General features: G+C 40.7%; 1 protein-coding gene across 2 annotated transcripts in view; it reads right to left on the bottom strand.

Annotated features, from left to right (window-relative positions):
- Positions 1-19628, bottom strand: part of IARS2 (isoleucyl-tRNA synthetase 2, mitochondrial) — a 75617-nt gene that overhangs the window by 9602 nt on the left and 46387 nt on the right. For both annotated transcript variants that reach the window (XM_008268410.5, XM_089312216.1), the window contains 6 exons: positions 12549-12651; positions 11184-11309; positions 9468-9599; positions 8223-8329; positions 860-1005; positions 44-234 (listed from right to left, as the gene is read on the bottom strand). In XM_008268410.5, the coding sequence (XP_008266632.2) occupies positions 44-234; positions 860-1005; positions 8223-8329; positions 9468-9599; positions 11184-11309; positions 12549-12651 (805 nt within the window). The remainder of the gene's footprint in view (positions 1-43; positions 235-859; positions 1006-8222; positions 8330-9467; positions 9600-11183; positions 11310-12548; positions 12652-19628) is intronic.

Raw genomic sequence — 19628 nt, 5'->3', positions numbered from 1 at the left:
GGCAATTTTAAAACCATTTCAAAAGGTACCAACTGCTGCATACCTCTATTATCTCAAAAAGCAAGCCAGGCTCTATCACAATGATAACCTCATACTCGGCTGCATTTTTACCAGGGATACTTCCAAGAAAGGAATCTCGCATTGCACACGCACTCTCTACTGCTTCCTCCAAGCCAGGCTTCTTCCAGATAGAACTTGTACTTATCCACCCAGTACGAAACACACTCTTGGGTTCTTTAAAAAAACAAAAACAAAAAGAAAATTCAATTACACATTTCCTCAGCTGAATATAAAACTCTAACCATTAAATATTTACCATTAATCGGAAATAGGAATTGTTATTTACGGTAGTCATGTGCTAAAATGCTAGTTATTTATAAAACATTTATTTCAGCACTGAGAAATATTTGTTATGTTTCAACAAAATACAAAGTAATATATCAAAGAAAAAATATGTTTAGAAAAATAAAATAGAAATATAATATTAGCAGTCATTGCCTATAGGTAAAGAATATAATTGACTTCTCCCCTTTCTTCTATTGTTCCTAATTTTCTTATACAGTCTAATACAATCAGGGGAAATTATCATAAAGTCATTAAAAGGCAGTATATTTTGTTTTAATAAAACCCTAAAATATATCTTGGAACATTTTTAAAGACATTTAAGAAAAAGTGGTTTCTCAACATTGTCATTTGGCTTGAAGGCCATTCTGAAATTCATCTTGCCTTGCACAGATAGGTGAAGAAACTACGAAATGACAGGACACATCATGTCACACAGCACACACAAAGTAGATAAAAACAGAAGTTGTGCTCTCATTAGGGCTATTTCTCACTTAAATAATTAACTATTCCTTACCTTTAATGTACGGTATGTGTTGGAATACCTCTTCAGCCAAGTGAGGAAGAATGGGAGCAAAAGAGCGAACTATTACATCCAAAATTTTAGCTAATGCGGTCTGACAGGAGCGCCGTTTGGGATCATTTTCATCTTCACAATAAAGTCTGAATAAAAACAGATTGACAACAGGATAGGATCTGCCTCAAGTTTGAATTTGTTCTTACTGTTTTTAGGCTATGGCTCTAAATCATCTTCTAATCAGATAATAATGTATTCTTTCATTCAGTCTTTTTTTTAAAAAAAAAGATTTATTTATTTAAAAGAGTTACATGGCATGGGAAAGGAAAGAAAGCTATCAATCTTCAGTTCACTCCCCACATGGCTGAAACAGCCAGGGCTAAACTCGGCTGAGGCTTCTTCCAGGTCTCCCCACGTAGGTGGCAGGGGCCCAAGTACTTGGGCCATCTTCCACTGCTTTTGTAGGCCATTAGCAAGGAGGTTGATCAGAAGTGGTGCAGCCAGGACTCAACCCAGCACAGGTGGGTGGCAGGCTCTACCTTCTACAACACAACGCTGGCCACCGTATAGTTTATCGGTTATCCTACAAGTGCATACACTTCTTCAAAAAGACTCTGTTATAACTATGTCCAATTCTGGTCTTCCGTCGATGACAGACTCTAGACTTCTGAGCTACAAAACAACTAATAAGTTAGTTGATAGTATTTAAAAAGCAACCTCCCAAATCCATTCTATGCTATTAATGTCTTAAGAAAGGAATGGGAGTTATAATCCTCATATGAAAGGTTACTGAGGTGCTGACAGATTGTGGCTGACCCCTCAAATTAGACTGACTGCTATAAAGACAGCACTGTCAGTGAGGTGGAAGATGACAGCAGCTGAGTATGACACTCTGGTGACTACCTGAACAGAGATACCAATTTAAACACCTATTCACGTACCAAGTCACCCTCACAAAGAGCTACAGAAGCCATGCAAGAGACCACAGCACTTGTTTTTAACATAGTAAAAGACACAATGAAGAAAGGAGGCAAAGAGTTGCCTGTATCACCACTCCCCCATCTCCAAGCAGCAGTATGAAGAGCTATATCACCTCCAACTTCAAAAAGACACAGCAAATTGAGCTGAGTCCTTAGGCTTGATTCCAGTGCCAGGCCACTGCGATAAAATTCAGTCAACACTTGCATCCTCTGGTCTGCTTTAACAAAAACCAGGAGGAAAATAAAGCTAGGCATCAGAAGCAACATAAAGATAGGTGGCAGGCCTATTAAAGGCGGCTCTGTACAGTGATCTGCCCTCAAAGAGATCCAACAGGCCAGTCCACTGCAGTGGCTTTCAATGTGGAGAGCCAGGGCTTCAGCAGAAGTCAGCTTATGAAGAGCACTGGCAGCTCTGCCAGCCAAGAGTAGGATCACCGGAAATGGAACTGCCCTGGAGTCAAAAGACTTCAGGTCAGAGCCACAGACCTTACTGGCTCTAAGCTGAAAAGCCCTTCACTCAGCCCAGCTTCCAAGGTGACCACTGCTGCCGAGGGGACGGCCAAGTAGGGTCAGTGACACTGCAGGCAGAACTGTAAATTTCCTGTTAGAGATGCCACTTGCCTTTACCTGGCCAGCTCTCTTCCCAGGCCAGGTAGGTAATGGAAGTCAACAAGGTGCCTTCCCCAAGGAGGTTCACACCTCCCTTAGGATGTACCCCATGTGAAGAGATAAGTAAGTCTGGGCCTCATAACTGACAAGGTCTTAAAGCCCACCAGATTATTATCAAGCCCTTCTGTCAGTTTCTATTTGCCTCTCAACCAGAAAACTTAGTCCTGGTTTAGATAGCATCTTTCTTAGGTGCTAGTAATGACTCTTTTGTTCTAGACCCTATCTAGCCCATCTGGGGCCTCATTCCTTTAATTATAGCCTCTACTCTAACATCAATGGCTCTACTCCCCACCTGTGTGTATTGATGGTCTTTTTCCCCAACTCAATGTTGTATGATTGTTCAGGATCTTCTCCACAAACACCTCTACCCGCAAAAGATGAGTGGCTTTTCTCCCGGTCTTGGCTGAGATCAGCTTTAAACCATGTCCATCAAACTGTCCTCACAAGGGTCCAGAGACACCCCTCATTTTTCTCCTCAATGAAATCCTCTCATTACCTGGTTAATGCCACTTTTAGGATCATTGGTTGCTATTCTCACCATTTTATACTACAGTGTCTGTTTAAGTGTTTGCAGCTTAAGTGTTTATAGCAGGTGATAATGGAACGAACCAAGGCCCTCAGCAACCAGGCGGTCAACCAAATGCTGCTACAGGGATATACTCGGCTCCCCACCCAGGAGACAGCGGCTTGAGACATCGCCCCATGCCAGCGAAGAGTACCTCGTCACCCCATGCCAGCAGGAAGTAGCTCTAAACACAGATCATCGTCCCTCTACCCCTCCTGGACTTCTGGGACTAATGTAATCCATACAACTCCTACTTTATAAAAAACAAAAGGGGGGAATGTTAGGAAAATGGTGCAGTCTTAACTATGGCACGATCTATACCCTGACACCATTCTAGGCTCTAGCCCCCGTTGCCATTGCTGGAAGCCAGGTGGCCACATGACCCAACCACTGGTGTCAGCACCCCCTATCCCCACCCTGATGGGATTCACTGCTCCCACTTCCCTGCCTGCCCCCTGGCAAAGTTTTAAAAGGACCTGTTCCTGAACACATGGCTCTCTCTCTCCATCTCCCGACCTCTCTCTCTCTCTCTTACGCTCTCCTTTTCCCTCTTCGTCCCTTCCATCCAGTCCTTCGGGTTCCCCAATAAACTCTTTCCCTTAAGAAAAAAAAAAATTCAGCCAACAGGGCCCCATTGTCCCTAACCCGTGCCCATACCTGCAAACCAAATATTTGGACCCTCCACAGCCAGATGGCTAGGGGGACCTACCTCTGCCAACAGTGGAGAAAGACTCCAGAAGCTGGAGAACAGGACAAGAGAGGAAGCTTAGAACCTTACATTGAAGTTCAGAGCCCGGTCACCACTTTGAACCCTACTGCTTGACCGAACCCAGAGGCCTCTACCCCCAGGCCAGTGCTTGCTGACAGAGGACTTATCCCATCATCAGAGGCCTGCACTCCATTAGGATAGACTTATTTCAGCAAATATCACCACCAGCTTCAAGTGGGCCTGATGTGCGTCCCTGAGACTTTGCAGGCCTGGTGACAGTGGGACCCAGAGGTGACACAGCTTAGTGCGAATTTGGGTGGCCAAGAGGCTACCTTCATCATTCCTCCACCAATCTTGGACAGATATCAAGGAACCACAGGACTGTATCTCTGGACTCAGTGCTGAGCTGACAAAGCTCAACAATGGGAAGATCCTATGTGTTTCTGCACCTGGGCCAGCAGCAAATGGAGCATCTAAACTTGCCCCCATAACAGGCAGAGACCTGCACCTTGGTGAGATGGACTTGTTTCTGCATGTACTACAGTTAGCATCAGAGGGCCTGACGCTCACACCCAAGATTGCAGAGAGTCTAGTGACAGAGATTCAGGTGTGTTTCACTTAAGTGCCTGTCTATGCACCTGAGGGGCTGACTCTCTCCTCCCTCTTTCATACTTGGGCAGAGAACAAGCAAATTCCACAGGACTTCAGTGGGACTTAATGCCCAACAATGAAAAGATCCTTATGGCCACTCTCCTCAGGCTAGTGCCTGCAGACAATGACTCTGGACCTTCTGTTATTAAGCAATGTTCTGAGGGCTCAGTTTATCAGTCTTGTATGTTAGTAAGCATCACCAGTGACTGGAGAAGTCTTGGGATATAAGTCTACCTCAGCAGCAGAAAACCATAACAGAATGGGTCTACCCTAGCCCCAGAAAGAGGCTTGTAAGATCAAACTGCTCCTTGTAGACACTTTTCTAGTTCATTCTCAACAAACATATCAACTATGAATTTGGAACAAATTCTTTGGAACTTGGAACACACTTTGGGTGTGTTTTTAAGACTGAAACAGGCAAAACACACCAACAGCAAAAATGTGGCAAACTTTGACTTAAAATGTCATCTAGTACAGAATCAGCAGGAATATCCACAGGCTCAGAGAAAATAGAGGACTTAGAATTTCTGTCAAGACAGATACATCCAAAGTCCAGATGACATCATACACCAAGTGTCAAGAACGTCCAGGGATCTATGACCTCACCCAACAAACAAAATAAGGTGCCAGGAAACAACCATCTAGGAATTCCAACTTTCAAATGTGTACATGAAGATTTCAAAATACCTGCTGTAAGGAAACTCAGTGAACTCCAAGAGAAAACAGAAATAATTTAATGCTCTAAGTCAGAGACTTGACAAACAGATGGAAGTAATAAAAGAAAAATCAAACAATTTCTTTAACTGAAGAGTACACTAAACAAAATTTAAAATAACAGCCTATATCAATATCAGAACATATCAAACAGAAGAATCAGATTTGAAAATACAAAACTGAAGGAAAAAAAAGAATTAAGAGAAATGAAAAGCAGCTTACAGAAACGTTGGAATAGCATGAGAAGAGCAAATATCTGAGTAGTTGAGGTTTAAGAAGGACCTAAGAACACCAAAGAGGTAAAAACATATTGTAAGAGATAATAAAACACTTCCTACCCTAGAGAAAGATATAATTATCAAGGTACAAGAAGGTCAAAGCACCAATCAAATTCAATCCAATCAAGTATAACCCAAGATAAATTGTAATCAAGCTTACCAAGATTAAAGATAAAGGGAACATTCTCAAAATTGCAGAAGAAAACAATATCTAAAGGTCTAAATTAACCAGGCTTCAGACTCAGTAAAATAAAATGGGCCAGAAAGGAAAAGGATAGAAGACCTCTCTCTTTCTCTGCCTCTCCTTCTCTGTGTAACTCTTTCAAATAAATAAAATCTTAAAAATGCTGTACCCTACAAAACTATCCTTTAGAAATGAGGAGAGACAGACACTTCCAGATAATTAAGCTGAGAGAACTTATCACCACCAGACCTGTCTAAAGAGAAATACTAAAGAGAGTTTTTCAAGCTAAAAGAGACACACTAACGAAGAAGAAAATAAAAGAAAGTAGAAAACTTACTGGTAAGAGCAACCATACAAATTCAGAATGCTGTAATACTGTAAACATGGGACATAAATAACTCATATCTTCAGTATGAAGATTAGAGAACAAAAGTGAAAATTATTATAGAGTTAGGAAATACAGAAAGTAGTAAAATGAGAAATCAGAAACTCAAAATACGGGGTAGAACAGAGTGCAAGTGTAGAGTCCTTTCTCTTTTCCTATCTTTATAGTCAAAGTTCAGTGGCCATCATTTCAAAATAAGCTGATATGACCAAAATAAGCCTCAAAATAATAAAAACCTATAAAAGATTTACTAAAATTAATAAAGAATAAAAACACAAACCTAGAGAAAAATCACTTAACCACAAAGAAAGATTATGAGAGAGACAAGGAAAGAAAAGGAGCTACAATAAAACTAGACAATAGGGACAGGCTGGGGCCCGCGCTGTGGTGCAGAGGGTTAAAGCCCTGGCCTGAAGTGCCAGCATCCCATATGGGCACTGGTTCAAGACCTGGCTGCTCCACTTCCAATCCAGCTCTCTGCTATGGCCTGGGAAAGCAGTAGAGGATGGCCCAAGTCCTTGGGTCCATGCAACCGCGGGGGAGACCTGGAAGAAGCTTCTGGCTCCTGGCTTTGGATCGGCGCAGCTCCAGTTGTTGCGGCCAATTGGGGAGTGAACCACTGGATGGAAGACATCTCTCTCTGACACTCTGTTCCTCTCCTCTCTCTGTGTAACTCTGATGTTCAAATAAATAAATATTTTTTTAAAAAAATAGGGACAGGCATTATGTGGAGCAGTTAAGACGCTGGTTGGGCTGTCTTCATCCCATATCAACTCTGCTCCCATTTTCAACTTCCTGCTAACATGCACTCTGGGTGTAAGGAGGTGATAGATCAAGTAGGTAGGTTGATGCCAGCCACAAGGGAGATCCAGACTGAGTTCCAGTCTCCTGGTTTTGGCTTGACCAAACCTAGGCTGTTGCAGATATTGGGGGAGTGAACCAGTGAATGGAAGGTATTTCCTTCTTCCTCCCTTCTGTCTTTGCTCTTCAAATAAAATGAATATTTAAAAATTACAGAAGATAAGAAATGGCAACGATGTGGAAAAAAGGGGAAACTATTGATGGTTATGTAAATTAGCACAATTATTTATGGAGGCTCCTCAAAAAGCCAAAAATAGAACTACCATATGATCCACAATCCTATCACTAGGTACATATTCAAGATAAATGAAATCACAGTCAAAAAGACAACTGCACTCCCATATTTACTGCAACACTATTCTCAACATCCAATAAATAGAAACAACCTAAATGCCCATTAACTGATGAACAGATACAGAAAATATACACACACAGAGAATGGAACACTATTTAGCTATATAAAAGGATCAAATATTGTCATCTGCAGCAACAGGGATGGAACTGGAGGTCATCATATTGAGTGAAGTAAGTCAAGCACAGAAAGATAAAATGGGATAATCTCACGCATGTAGAATATAAAAAAAGTCATAGGATTTAAGAGTATAATGCTGGTTAACAAAGACTGAGAATTGGAAGGGGAAGGGAAGAATTAGCAAAGGCTAATTAAGAGGTGCTAAATTAGTTAGATAGAAGTGAGAGATTGCACAGAAGGGTGATTACAGATAATGAACTTTATACTTCTCTATGAAAAAAACTAGAAGATTGGATTCTGAATATTTTCATAAGAATGTAAAATGTTTGTTTACCTTTAGTGTACATTACTCAGTATACATGTACTAAAACATCACAAGGTACCAAAAAGATATTTATAATTTTTATATGTCTGTAAAAAGAAAATTCAAAGAAAAAAAATAGCACGCAGCATCAAGTCCTCTTCTACAAGAATACTAATATTACTGTACAGTGTTGCTATGGAATTGCCTCTATATTTCTCTCTCCCATTCAAGACCTGGAAACTCCTGAGCACAAAACTATGTTGATTCTCTCGTATTAGCAACTATTAGTCGGTGAACGCATACTTTATCAAACAGCATTAAATATACTATGTACATTAGTTTTTATTCTAATAACTATAATATCAGGCAGACATTATCATCCTTATTTTAAAGATGATATTAGCACAAGTTGCTCCAAATCATAAAGCTAAAAAGTAGCAGAGCAAAAATGTTTAATCAGGCTTGATTCCAGAACTTAAGCCAAATAGCAGCCTATCTTGTTCACCACTGTGTCCTCAATATTTGCCAAACACAAACTAGACACTTGGGAAAAAAATATGTTGAGTATTTTTAACAGTTAGACATACATACCTATCTTTGATTATGCTGAAATAAAAATTAGAGAGTTCTCTGGTATAAAATGCTTGTAACAGCCGAATAACTTTTCCAAAATCATATTGTTTGTATGACTCAGAAATCTAGGGAACAAATCAGTGGAAGTTGGAATAAGTAACTGAAAACCAAAGTACTCAGGAGCAAAACAGGTTTCCTTTAAAAATAAGTTTCAAAGACAAACACAAATTAGAAACTAACAAAAATATTCCTCAGAATCTTCCAAATGTCATTTCTGAATAACAAAATCATTTACTCAGAAAACAATATTTTGGGCCAGCGCCGCGGCTCAATAGGCTAATCCTGCGCCTTGCGGCGCCGGCACACCAGGTTCTAGTCCCGGTCGGGGCACTGGATTCTGCCCTGGTTGTCCCTCTTCCAGGCCAGCTCTCTGCTATGGCCCAGGAGTGCAGTAGAGGATGGCCCAAGTGCTTGGGCCCTGCACCCACATGGGAGACCAGGAGAAGCACCTGGCTCCTGCCATCGGATCAGTGCGATGCGCCGGCCAAAGCGCGCAGGCCGCGGCGGCCATTGGAGGGAGAACCAATGGCAAAGGAAGACCTTTCTCTCTAGTCTCTCTCTCTCACTGTCCACTCTGCTTGTCAAAAAAAAAAAAAAAAAAGAAAAGAAAACAATATTTTTCTCTAGGGACTATAAAGGAACTCTTACCATGGAAAGGATCAAGTTTTAAATGATGAAGGTATAACATTTTTGAAACAGCAGAGCGGAAGTTAACTACAGTTCATTAATGTTCCCTTATTTATGCCTCATTAACTTTTGATTTAGGCAAAAATCAGCATGTATGCTTTTGACTTAAGAGCACCCTGAGGCAAAAACATTTCCAATTTTGAAACACAAAGTATCTGTGCTTTTATACAAATAAGCAAATATCTTACAAGACACAGTCATTTCAACTATTTTTAGACTTTATTACGAGTGGAAATCTACAAATAAGTGAACTACAACTTTTGTTCCTTCTTTTTGGACAAATAGAGTTGATCTTGAGAGAAAAAACTGGCCTGATGACAAGCAGGGGCCAACTTTTTCTATCAGGTCTTTCTCCAGTCTCTTGAGAACCTATGAAAGATACTGCAACATTTCATATTGGGCCAGCCTAGGAAAGTATAGAATTTTGCAAGTATAATTTTTACAGCTACCATTTCTAGCAAGGTTTGTAATCCATTCAGATGAAACTAAAGTTTTAACAAACATGAGTACACTTACCTTGCTTGCTAAGTCTTGCAGTAAGTGTAGCATATATTGGTCTATAACATACATATTGTCAACAGGGACAGAATCTGTTTCTGGGTTGAAACCAGCCAAATTTCCCAAAAGAAAGCGAAGTGTATTTCTGAGCTGTTCATTGTGAGAAAAAGTATGTAGTTTAAAAAAAATAATTAGGAAGCCTTTCGATTTTCACTGAATACTTACAATATTGTAACTCCATACCTGAAGTTTCATCCAACTCTTAGCACTTTAGTGGGCTATGTTTCTTACTATATTAACCCTAAATAAGACTGCAAATGCAACCAAAAACAGAAACCCCACAACCCAGATCCCAATGTCCTGGTTATAGAAACAACCACTGGATCCATGCCTAACAACTGAATATCCACTATACATCTTTAGAACCTTAAAAAAAATCACCTTTTAATAGCCTAATTTAATTCATGTGTGTAGGCAAGAATGTTATTTCACTGGGGCAGGCGCTGTGGCGCAGTGGGGTAAAGCCCTGGCCTGAAGTGCAGGCATTGCATATGGGCACCAGTTCAAGACCAAGCTGCTCCACTTCCAGTCCAGCTCTCTGCTATGGCCTGCGAAAGCAGTAGAAGATGGCCCAAGTTCTTGAGCCCCTGCACCCACATGGGAGGCCCAGAAGAAGCTCCTGGCTCCTAGCTTCAGATCGGTGCAGCTTGGGCCACTGTGGCCAATTGGGGAGTAAACCATCAGATGGAAGACTTCTTTCTCTAACTCTGACTTTCAAATAAATAAATAAATCTTTTTAAAAAATGTTACTTCTGGCTGGCGCCGCGGCTCACTTGGCTAATCCTCCGCCTGCGGCACTGGCACACCAGGTTCTAGTTCCAGTTGGGGTGCCGGATCCTGTCCCAGTTGCTGCTCTTCCACTCCAGCTCTCTGCTGTGGCCCGGGAAGGCAGTGGAGGATGGCCCAAGTCCTTGGGCCCTGTACCCACATGGGAGACCAGGAGGAAGCACCTGGCTCCTGGCTTCAGATCAGCAAAGTACACCGGCCACAGCAGCCATTTGGGGGTTGAACCAACAGAAAAGGAAGACCTTTCTCTCTGTCTCTCTCTCTCTCACTAACTCTGCCTATCAAAAAAAAAAGTTACTTCACCTGCTTTATAGGTGAAAATAATGATAAATGTGAAGCACAGATTGAAATGCCTGTATCCTGTATTGGGGTGCCTGAGTTCAAATCCAAGCTCTGCTTCTCATTCCAGTTTCCTGCTAATAAATACCTTGAATTGAAGCAGGTGACAGCTTAAGTAGATGAGTTCCTGCCAAACTGTCTTAAAGAGGACAGCCAGATTGATTTCCAGGCTTCTAGACTTGAACTGGCCCTAACATAGATGTTGTGGGCGTTTGAAAAGTTAACTAGTACATGGAAGAGCTCTATCTGTCTTTGTCCCACTTCTCTGTGTCTTTCAAATAAATAAAATAAAAATTTAATAAAACATAATAAATGAGGTTAGTGCAGAAAATATACAAAAATACATATTTTGTCATATAAAATATAAAAGACAGTATATAAATTATCATTAATACAGATGATCTTAACAAATACATTAACACAGGAAATTTTAAAAATAACATTTCATTTTCATTCAGCTTCACAGTGCCAAACAAAATGTGCCTCATTTTTAAAAGCAGTACATTATTACACTTTTCATTCAAACTGAGAAAGAATAATGGTGCTAACCTTGCTAATATCATCTCTGGCAGCACTGAGTGCAGATGGGCCAATTGTCACTTCAGTGAAAACATTAGACTCAGCTACCCACCAACGCAGAACATCAGCACCATAGGGAGGCTCTTTGTTTTGATCCTATTCATTGAGAAACAATATATAAATACAAATGATTTTGATTTCAACTAACTGAACAAATGTTCTATTTCACTATAATGAAATACAGGCTAATGGTCTCAAATTAAGATCATTTAAAAACTACAGAATTGGGGCCGGCGCCGCGGCTCACTAGGCTAATCCTCCGCCTAGCGGCGCCGGCACACCGGGTTCTAGTCCCGGTCGGGGCTCTGGATTCTGTCCCGGTTGCCCCTCTTCCAGGCCAGCCCTCTGCTGTGGCCAGGGAGTGCAGTGGAGGATGGCCCAGGTGCTTGGGCCCTGCACCCCATGGGAGACCAGGAAAAGCACCTGGCTCCTGGCTCCTGCCATCGGATCAGCGCGGTGCGCTGGCCGCAGCGCGCCGGCCGCGGCGGCCATTAGAGGGTGAACCAACGGCAAAAGGAAGACCTTTCTCTCTGTCTCTCTCTCTCTCACTGTCCACTCTGCCTGTCAAAAAAAAAAAAAAAAAAAACTACAGAATTGGAAAGAACACACTCTGCAATCTTAATCTTGTTCAACACAATGGTACTAATACCTAATCTTTTTGCAGGTCATGTCTGCATCTACCTGTTTCAGTTGGTGTCTATGAAAAGAGCAGTGCAAGCAGTGTCTACATGCTGGGTGAGGGGGAGCAGATGGACTGCTTTCGCTTTCAACATTTATTCCCTAGCAACCCTGTACACAAAGTAATGATATTATAGGACAGGAGAGTAGTCAAAAGTCACAGAAATAAAAATAAGTAATTCCTTTTATGAAAGCAACTCAAAAAAAAAAAAAAACCCAACCCAAATGATCAGCAACTTGAGATGTGATGTCCATTAATGACATTAAAGTTAAAATGCACAATTTCCAAAATAACAGTAAAATATGCATATACTTAGCAGTCACAATACATTCATTTCTTACACCAGTCTCATTTAATTTTAAAATTAGTTTATATTTTAAAAGCTCAATTAAAAAAAAGAATAGTATGATTTAGGACCTAACTGGAAATTCAGATTTGAAATGAGGCAAAGGGATCATAATCCTGGCCTCTCCCTTTTTTATTAAAATCATTTATTATTTAAGAGACTAGATTTAAAACTGGGTAAGATGTCCTGCATTAATATAAAAAGACAATTTTGCTTTTCTTTTTTTAAACACTGAAATAACCACATTAAGAGTTTCAGTTGCCAGTTTGAGAGACTTAAAAGGCAATTGAAATTTTAGAAAACCACCTACTTGTCCTCCATTGATGACAATATCAGGGTTAATGACATTCCCAAGAGACTTGGACATCTTTTCTCCTTTTTCCCCAAGGGTAAATCCATGAACAACCACTGTCCTAGACGATAAACCAGGTATTTTAATAAGCACAATTATATCTTTGAAGACAACTTACAGCTTAAAAAGCATATCTTAGTTTGAACAGAAAAGCAAGATTTTTCTTAATAGATTATAGATAAAGTTTTTCTTGAAAGACTAATTTTTAGTAACTTATATATCATAAACATTTAATAGGAAGCTCTCTACTTAAGATTTATTGGGGCTGGTGCTGTGGCGCAGTGGGTTAAAGCCCTGGCCTGAAGTGCCGGCATCCCATATGGTTCGAGTCCCGGCTGCTCCATTTCCCATCCAGCTCTTTGCTATGGCCTGGGAAAGCAGAAGATGGTCCAAGTCCTTGGGCCCCTGCACCCATGTGAGAAACCCCGAAGAAGCTCCTGGCTCATGCCTTTGGTTCAGCACAGTTTCAGCTGTTGCGGCCAACTGGGGAGTGCTTCTCCTCTCTGTGTAACTCTTTAAAATAAATCTTACAAAAAAAAAAAAAAAAAAAAGATCTATTTATTTATTTGAAAGGTAGAGTTAGAGAAATCTTCCATTCATTGATTCACTTCCCAAAATTGCTGCAACAACCGGGCTGGGCAAGAACAAAGCCAGGAGCTTCTTCTTTCTCCTACATGGGTGCAGGGGTCCAACTGCCGGGCCATCCTCCGATGCTCTTCCAGGGACGTTAGTAGGGAATGGGATCAGAAGTGGAGCAGCCAGTATTCACACTGGCACCCATATGGTATGCAGGTACTGCAGGCCATGGCTGTTATTAACCAGCTGTGCCAGAGCTCAGGCCCCAGGAAACTCTCAAACACAGAAAAACTTTCAATGTTGTCATCCAACTAATCAATTATTCCCTGAGCTAGTGTTATATACTGCTTTTGATCACTACAATAACCAGTAAGAGTGTAACTTAAAGAATACACTATCCTGGGGGCCAGCGCTGTGGGGCAGCTGGTTAAAGCTCTGGCCTGAGGCACCGGTATCCCTTATGGGTGCTGGTTGTAGTCCCAGCTGTTCCTCTTCCTATCCAGCTCTCTGCTATGGCCTGGGATAGCAGTGGAAGATGGTCCAAGTCCTTGGGCCCCTGCACCCGCATGGGAGACACGGAAGAAGCTTCAGGCTTTGGAATGGCACAACTCCAGCCATTGCAGCCATCTGGGGAGTAAACCAGTGGATGGAAGACCTCTGTCTCTACCTCTCTCTGTAACTCTTTCAAATAAATATAAATCTTAAAAAACAAAGGGGAGGGGGTCTGGTAATAATAGAAATAAAAGGAGTGAATGCTTCAACATTCCACACAGCAGACTCACAGAAAAAAAAGAAAAAAAAAAGGATACATTATTCCAAGAAATTATGGGATATATACTCTATGGAATACTACCTAGCAGTTTAAAAAAATGAAATACAGTTATTTAAAACAAAATGGATGAATCTGGAAAACATTCTACTTCATGAAATAAGCCAGTCCCAAAGAAACTGTAGAAGTGAAATTGACACTTTGAGAACAAATGACTTGAACAACACTTGTCTTGACTGTGGAGGAACAGGTTTTTTTCTTTTTCTCTTCTTCATAGTATTTGTTCAACTCTACTGAACACAGAGTTAACCATTCATACAATGTCAACTGAAAACAGATCTCAGTAAATAAGCATGCAAACAAGCGAGGGAGGAGGAAGTTTATAATTATAAAGCTGTTTAGTTCTGCATACATTCCTACAGACTTACTTCTAACAGTACAGTTTAAAAACTTGCCATGGAACCACAAATCCCATTAAGCTGGGTGGTAAAAATGCCATCTTAAGTGTTAAAATGATCATATTAAGTGTTAAAGTAATCTTACAGATAAGATTAAGTGTTGAAGGGATCATATAAATAAGATCAAGGGTCTGGATAATAATAGGTAGAATTAAAAAGGAGAGAACGTTCCAACATGGGATGCAGTCCACATAGAATGACAATCACTCTAAACAGCACCGACCTCAGAATTAGCCCTTAAGGCATTCTTGTTTGGCTGAAAAAGCATATGAGAGTATTTCAGGCATGGAAAGCCAAGAAACTGTGGCAAAAAAAAAAAAAAAAAAGTCCTACATGAAGGATCTCTATGAGATCCCAGTGTAAAGAAGTGGCCATCAAAGGAGGATCTACTTTTCTCTGAAGGGAGGAGAGAACTTCTACTTTGCTTACAGCCTTGTCTAAATACTGACGGAGACTGTGGATTCAAAATGCTTCTACAGCCTTGAAAGCTTATGTCAAGAACCTTGATCACTGACATCATACGTAAGAGTGTTAATTGTTAAATTAACAAAAGGAGTCACTGTGTACTTACTTCTCACGCAGGACCTCTGTCCTCAACGAGTTGTATTATGAGAATTAACTGTAAAACTTGTTCTCAGTTTGTGTGTGTGTGTGTGCACAAACTGTTGTAATCTTAGTACAGAATTGGTCTTCTATGTATAAAGTTAATTGAAAATGAATCTTTATGGAGAATGGGACAAGGAATGGGAGAGAGAGGAGGTGGTAGGGTAGGAGTGGGTGCAGGAGGACAGCTATGGTGGGAAGAATCACTATATTCCTAAAGTTGTACTTATGAAATTTGTACTCATAAGGTTTCTTTGGGGGGTAAAAAAAAAATGTCCTATATCAGTCACAATTTTGACCATATTTTGAAATCTGAAGAAATTTGAACTTGTAAGGAACATAATAAACAGAAACTATTTTAAAAGAATACATTATCCCATCAAAATCAAAAAATCAATTTGAAAAAAAGTGGTATCTCCTGTCCCACTGTTTTGTTTTTAAAAATCTCCCATGTGGGTAGCAGAGGCCAAAGGACCTGGGTCATCAGTTGCTTTCTGAGATGCATTAGAAGGGAGCTGGATCAGAAGCACAGCAACCAGGACTTGAACCAGCACCCACATGGGATGCCAGCACCACAGGTGAGAGTCCAAATCCCTGTGCCACAGAGCCCCAAGCTGCAAGCAGCCTTCCTAATTCTCCGGCAGTGATGAGTAAGAGTCACCATACACCTTTCAAATAAATAAATCTTAAAAACAAGAAATATAAACATACAAATTGTTCTGTCACAGGTTTTCATTCTAAGATAGCAAAAATCTTTAGCTATTCAAGAATCTTTCTCATCAGCATACCCATACATTTGAAAAAAGGAAAGCAATTATGTGTGCCAAATAAGAATCACCAACATAAAATTTACTAAAGGAATGTTTCAGTTAATCAGCCACTGTGGACGTTACCACAAAGGATATTTGAGTATAGGCTGCCTTCTCTGATTCTCCTTTCCTACAATTCTCCTTGTCAAGTCTGACCACAGCTCCACACAGCTCTCCCCAACAACTGAAGTGCATGCCATATTTCTACTATAGGAGTTATAGTAGAGTCACATGACACATCTTTTCACCCAAAATTCTTATAATGGGAAATTGTAAGCAAAAAAAGGGCACTGACTTATCATATAAGAGAGGACTTTAAAAACTCTGTGGAAAATGGGATTAAAAAATGAAAATTAAGAATAAAAGATTAAAGTCTAAAATAACTATTAAGATACATCCCATAATGGAGAGCCTGGGTTCAAGTCTTGTCTTTACATCTGACTCTGGCTTCTGTTAATGCATACCATAGAGGCAGCAGGAGATAATTTAAACAGTTGGGTTTCTATCACCCAAGAGGAGACCCTGACTGAATTCCCAGCTCCTGGCTTTGGCTTACAGTTCTGGCTGTTGTGGGCATATGAAAAATAAACCAGTGAAATGAGTGAACTGTTTCTCTCTCTGCTTTTTACATAAAATACAATTTAAAAAACTTTAAACATTGTAAACTTTATGTCTCAACATAAGCTCCCTCAAGTGCAACATATTGTTAAAGTGATGACATCAGCTATTTAGCTCATCCCTAAAGAAATGAGTGTCCTAGAAATTTAATCATATCAATGCATTTTTTTTTTTTTACATTAACTGACACATGAAGAAACGTTCATGATCACTAGCCAGCAGGGAAATGCAAACAGAAGCCACAATCAGGTTTTACCTTACCAGTTAGAATGGTACTCACACAGAAATCAAAAAAATGATAAATGCTGGCAAGCATGTGGGGAAAAGGGTATCCTAATACACTGTGGTTGAGAGTGCAAACTAGTACAGCTATTGTGGAAGACAGTATGGAGATTTCTCAAAGGTGAAAGTAGATCTACCATATGACCCAACCATCCCGTGCCTGGGAATTTACCCAGAAGAATTAAATCAGCATCTGAAAGTTATCTGTACCCCTAAGTTTACTGTAGCTCAATTCACATTAACTAAGGTATGGAATCAACCCAGATGTCCATCAGCTGACGACTAAAGAAAATGTAGTACATATACCATATGGCGTAACTCAGCCACACAAAAGAAAAAAATCCTATCTTCCCCAACAAAATGGATGCAACTGGAAATCATCATGCTTAGTAAAAGAAGCCAGTCCCAAGAAGACAAATGTTTTCCCTGATCCTGGTAAATAACAGAGTATAAAAAGATGTCATGTATATTAGCAAAATTGATATTTTGAGAACTGATTATTGTTTACAGTTCTTGTCTATTGCTGTGGAAGTTTTTTTATTTTTTCTTACTTTTTGTTGTATTCTTTACTTAGTGGAGGGTTTATTTAAAAAAAAAAATACTTATTTATTTGAAAGAGTTACAGAGAGAGACAGAGACAGAGAGAGAGGTCTCCCATTCACTGGTTCACTCCCCAGATGGCTGCAACAGCCGGAGCTGTGCCGATCCGAAGCCAGGAGACAGGTGCTTCTTCTGGGTCTCCCATGAGGGTGCAGGGGCCCAAGGACTTGGACCATCTTCCACTGCTATCCCAGGCCATAGCAGAGAGCTGGACTGGAAGAGGAGCAGCCAGGACTAGAACCATATGGGATGCCCATATGGGATGCCAGCGCTTCAGGCCAGGGCATTAACCCACTGTGCCATAGCACCAGCCCCGGGTTAATCTTATAATTATAAAATAAACTGAAAGCAATCATTGTAAAAATTAAAATAAGGAAGGAAGGAAGAGGGAGGGTACAACATGAGTGGGAGAGGGAGTGTGGGAAGTATCACTATGACCCTAAATCTGTACATATGAAGTACCTGAAATTTGTTCCTTATAAAAAAAATTATTAAAAAAAAGAATATATGACTGGGAGATTGATTTTTGTCTTATAAGTAAATATCTTTCTTATAGTTGTTGGGGGAATCATTAAACTCCTCTGATTCAAATTCACTCACTGGTAAAAACTACTTACTTTGACTAAAAATTTGCTAAGTTGTTTTCCACTTAGTATTATTCCATTAGAACCTCAAAAGACTTTTTTTTTTTTTTTTTTTTTTTTTTGACAGGCAGAGTGGACAGTGAGAGACAGAGAGAAAGGTCTTTCTTTTCCATTGGTTCACCCCCCAATGGCTGCTGTGGCCAGCGCACCACACTGATCCGAAGCCAGGAGCCAGGTGCTTCTCCTGGTCTCCCATGTGGGTGCAGGGCCCAAGCACTTGGGCCATCCTCCACTGCACTCCCGGGCCACAGCTGAGAGCTGGCCTGGAAGAGGGGCAACCAGGACAGAATCTGGCACCCTGACCGGGACTAAAACCCAGTGTACCGGCGCCGCAGGCAGAGGATTAGCCTATTGAGCCGTGGTGCCGGCCAACATTTTCAAATTAACTGTGAATCAGTGTTTAATTCTAAAGTGCTTTATCAATTTGAACACATGTATACACAGTTACATATTAAACAATTTGTAGATATAAATAAATTTGATAAAATTCATTTATAATTTGTAAGCTGCAACCTAAAGTAACACTGTCTTGGGAAAAAAGGAAATGGATCACATATAAAATCTTTTAACTTAAAAAAAAATCAGAAGTCAAATTAGGGATATAATGTAGTTGCCTAATGATTTCCATTGAAAACTCTTGCAAAACTGTCTTGAGGAATGAACTGGAAAACTGTCATAGTAGAGAACTGTCTGGTGGTGCTTTCTTGGACATTCTTATGCTAAAGCTTTGGATAAATTTCTCAAAACACTCACACAATAAGCAGTTATTTTTGTCCTTCGGCTCCCAAGAAAATTAAGTATAAAACCTTGAGTATACTGAAAACTGTTGCTTTTGCATTAGGATAACTTCCAGTTCTTGGTGACCATTGCTTTCATTGTCTTTGAATCAAACCACTAAAGCCACGTTTCATCTCCCATCATAATTTTTAATATATATTTATTGGGGTCAGCACTGTAGCATAGCAAGTTAATCCATCACCTGCAATGTGGGCAGCCCATATGAGCACCGACTGCAGTCCTAGCTGTTCCATTTCCAATCCAGGTTACTGCTAATGTGACCAGGAAAGAAGTAGAAGATGGCCCAAATATTTGGACCCCTGCCACCAGCCTGGCCCAGTCCTGGCCACTGCAGTCATGTGAGGAGTGAACCAGCAGATGGAAGATCTCTCTGTTTCTCTCTAACTCTGCCTTTCAAAATAAATTTTTGTTTAAAAAAAACAAAGCAAAAAAAAGTTGAGGAGCCTGCACTGCGGCAAGCTAAGCCTCCACCTACAGCGTCAGAATCTCATATGGGCACTGGTTTGTTCCGGTTGCTCCTCTTCCAATCCAGCTCTCTGCTATGGCCTGGGAAAGCAGTGGAAGATGGCCCAAGTGTGTGGGCTCCTGCACCCATGTGGGAGACCTGGAAGAAGCTCCTGGCTCTGGATCGGCCCAGCTCCAGCCACTGAGGACATTTGAGGAGTGAACCAGCAGGTGGAAAACCTTTCTCTCTCTCTCCCTCTATTTGTCTGTAGCTCTACCTCTCAAATAAATTTAAAAAAAAAAAAAAAAAAGTGGGGGGGGGGGCAGCATTGTGGTATAGCGGGTTAAGCCACGGCCTGCAACAACACATCCCATACAACACATCCCACAGGGACTCCCATTCAAGCCCTGGATGCTCCACTTCCAACCTAGTTCCC

This window comes from Oryctolagus cuniculus, chromosome 13 (genome assembly GCF_051225735.1).
Source record: "Oryctolagus cuniculus isolate XC-2025 breed Fujian yellow rabbit chromosome 13, ASM5122573v1, whole genome shotgun sequence".
In the NCBI taxonomy this organism is placed as follows: domain Eukaryota; kingdom Metazoa; phylum Chordata; class Mammalia; order Lagomorpha; family Leporidae; genus Oryctolagus; species Oryctolagus cuniculus.
The sequence above is the reverse complement of the archived record's forward strand: the minus strand, read 5'-3'. Positions and strand labels throughout refer to the sequence as shown.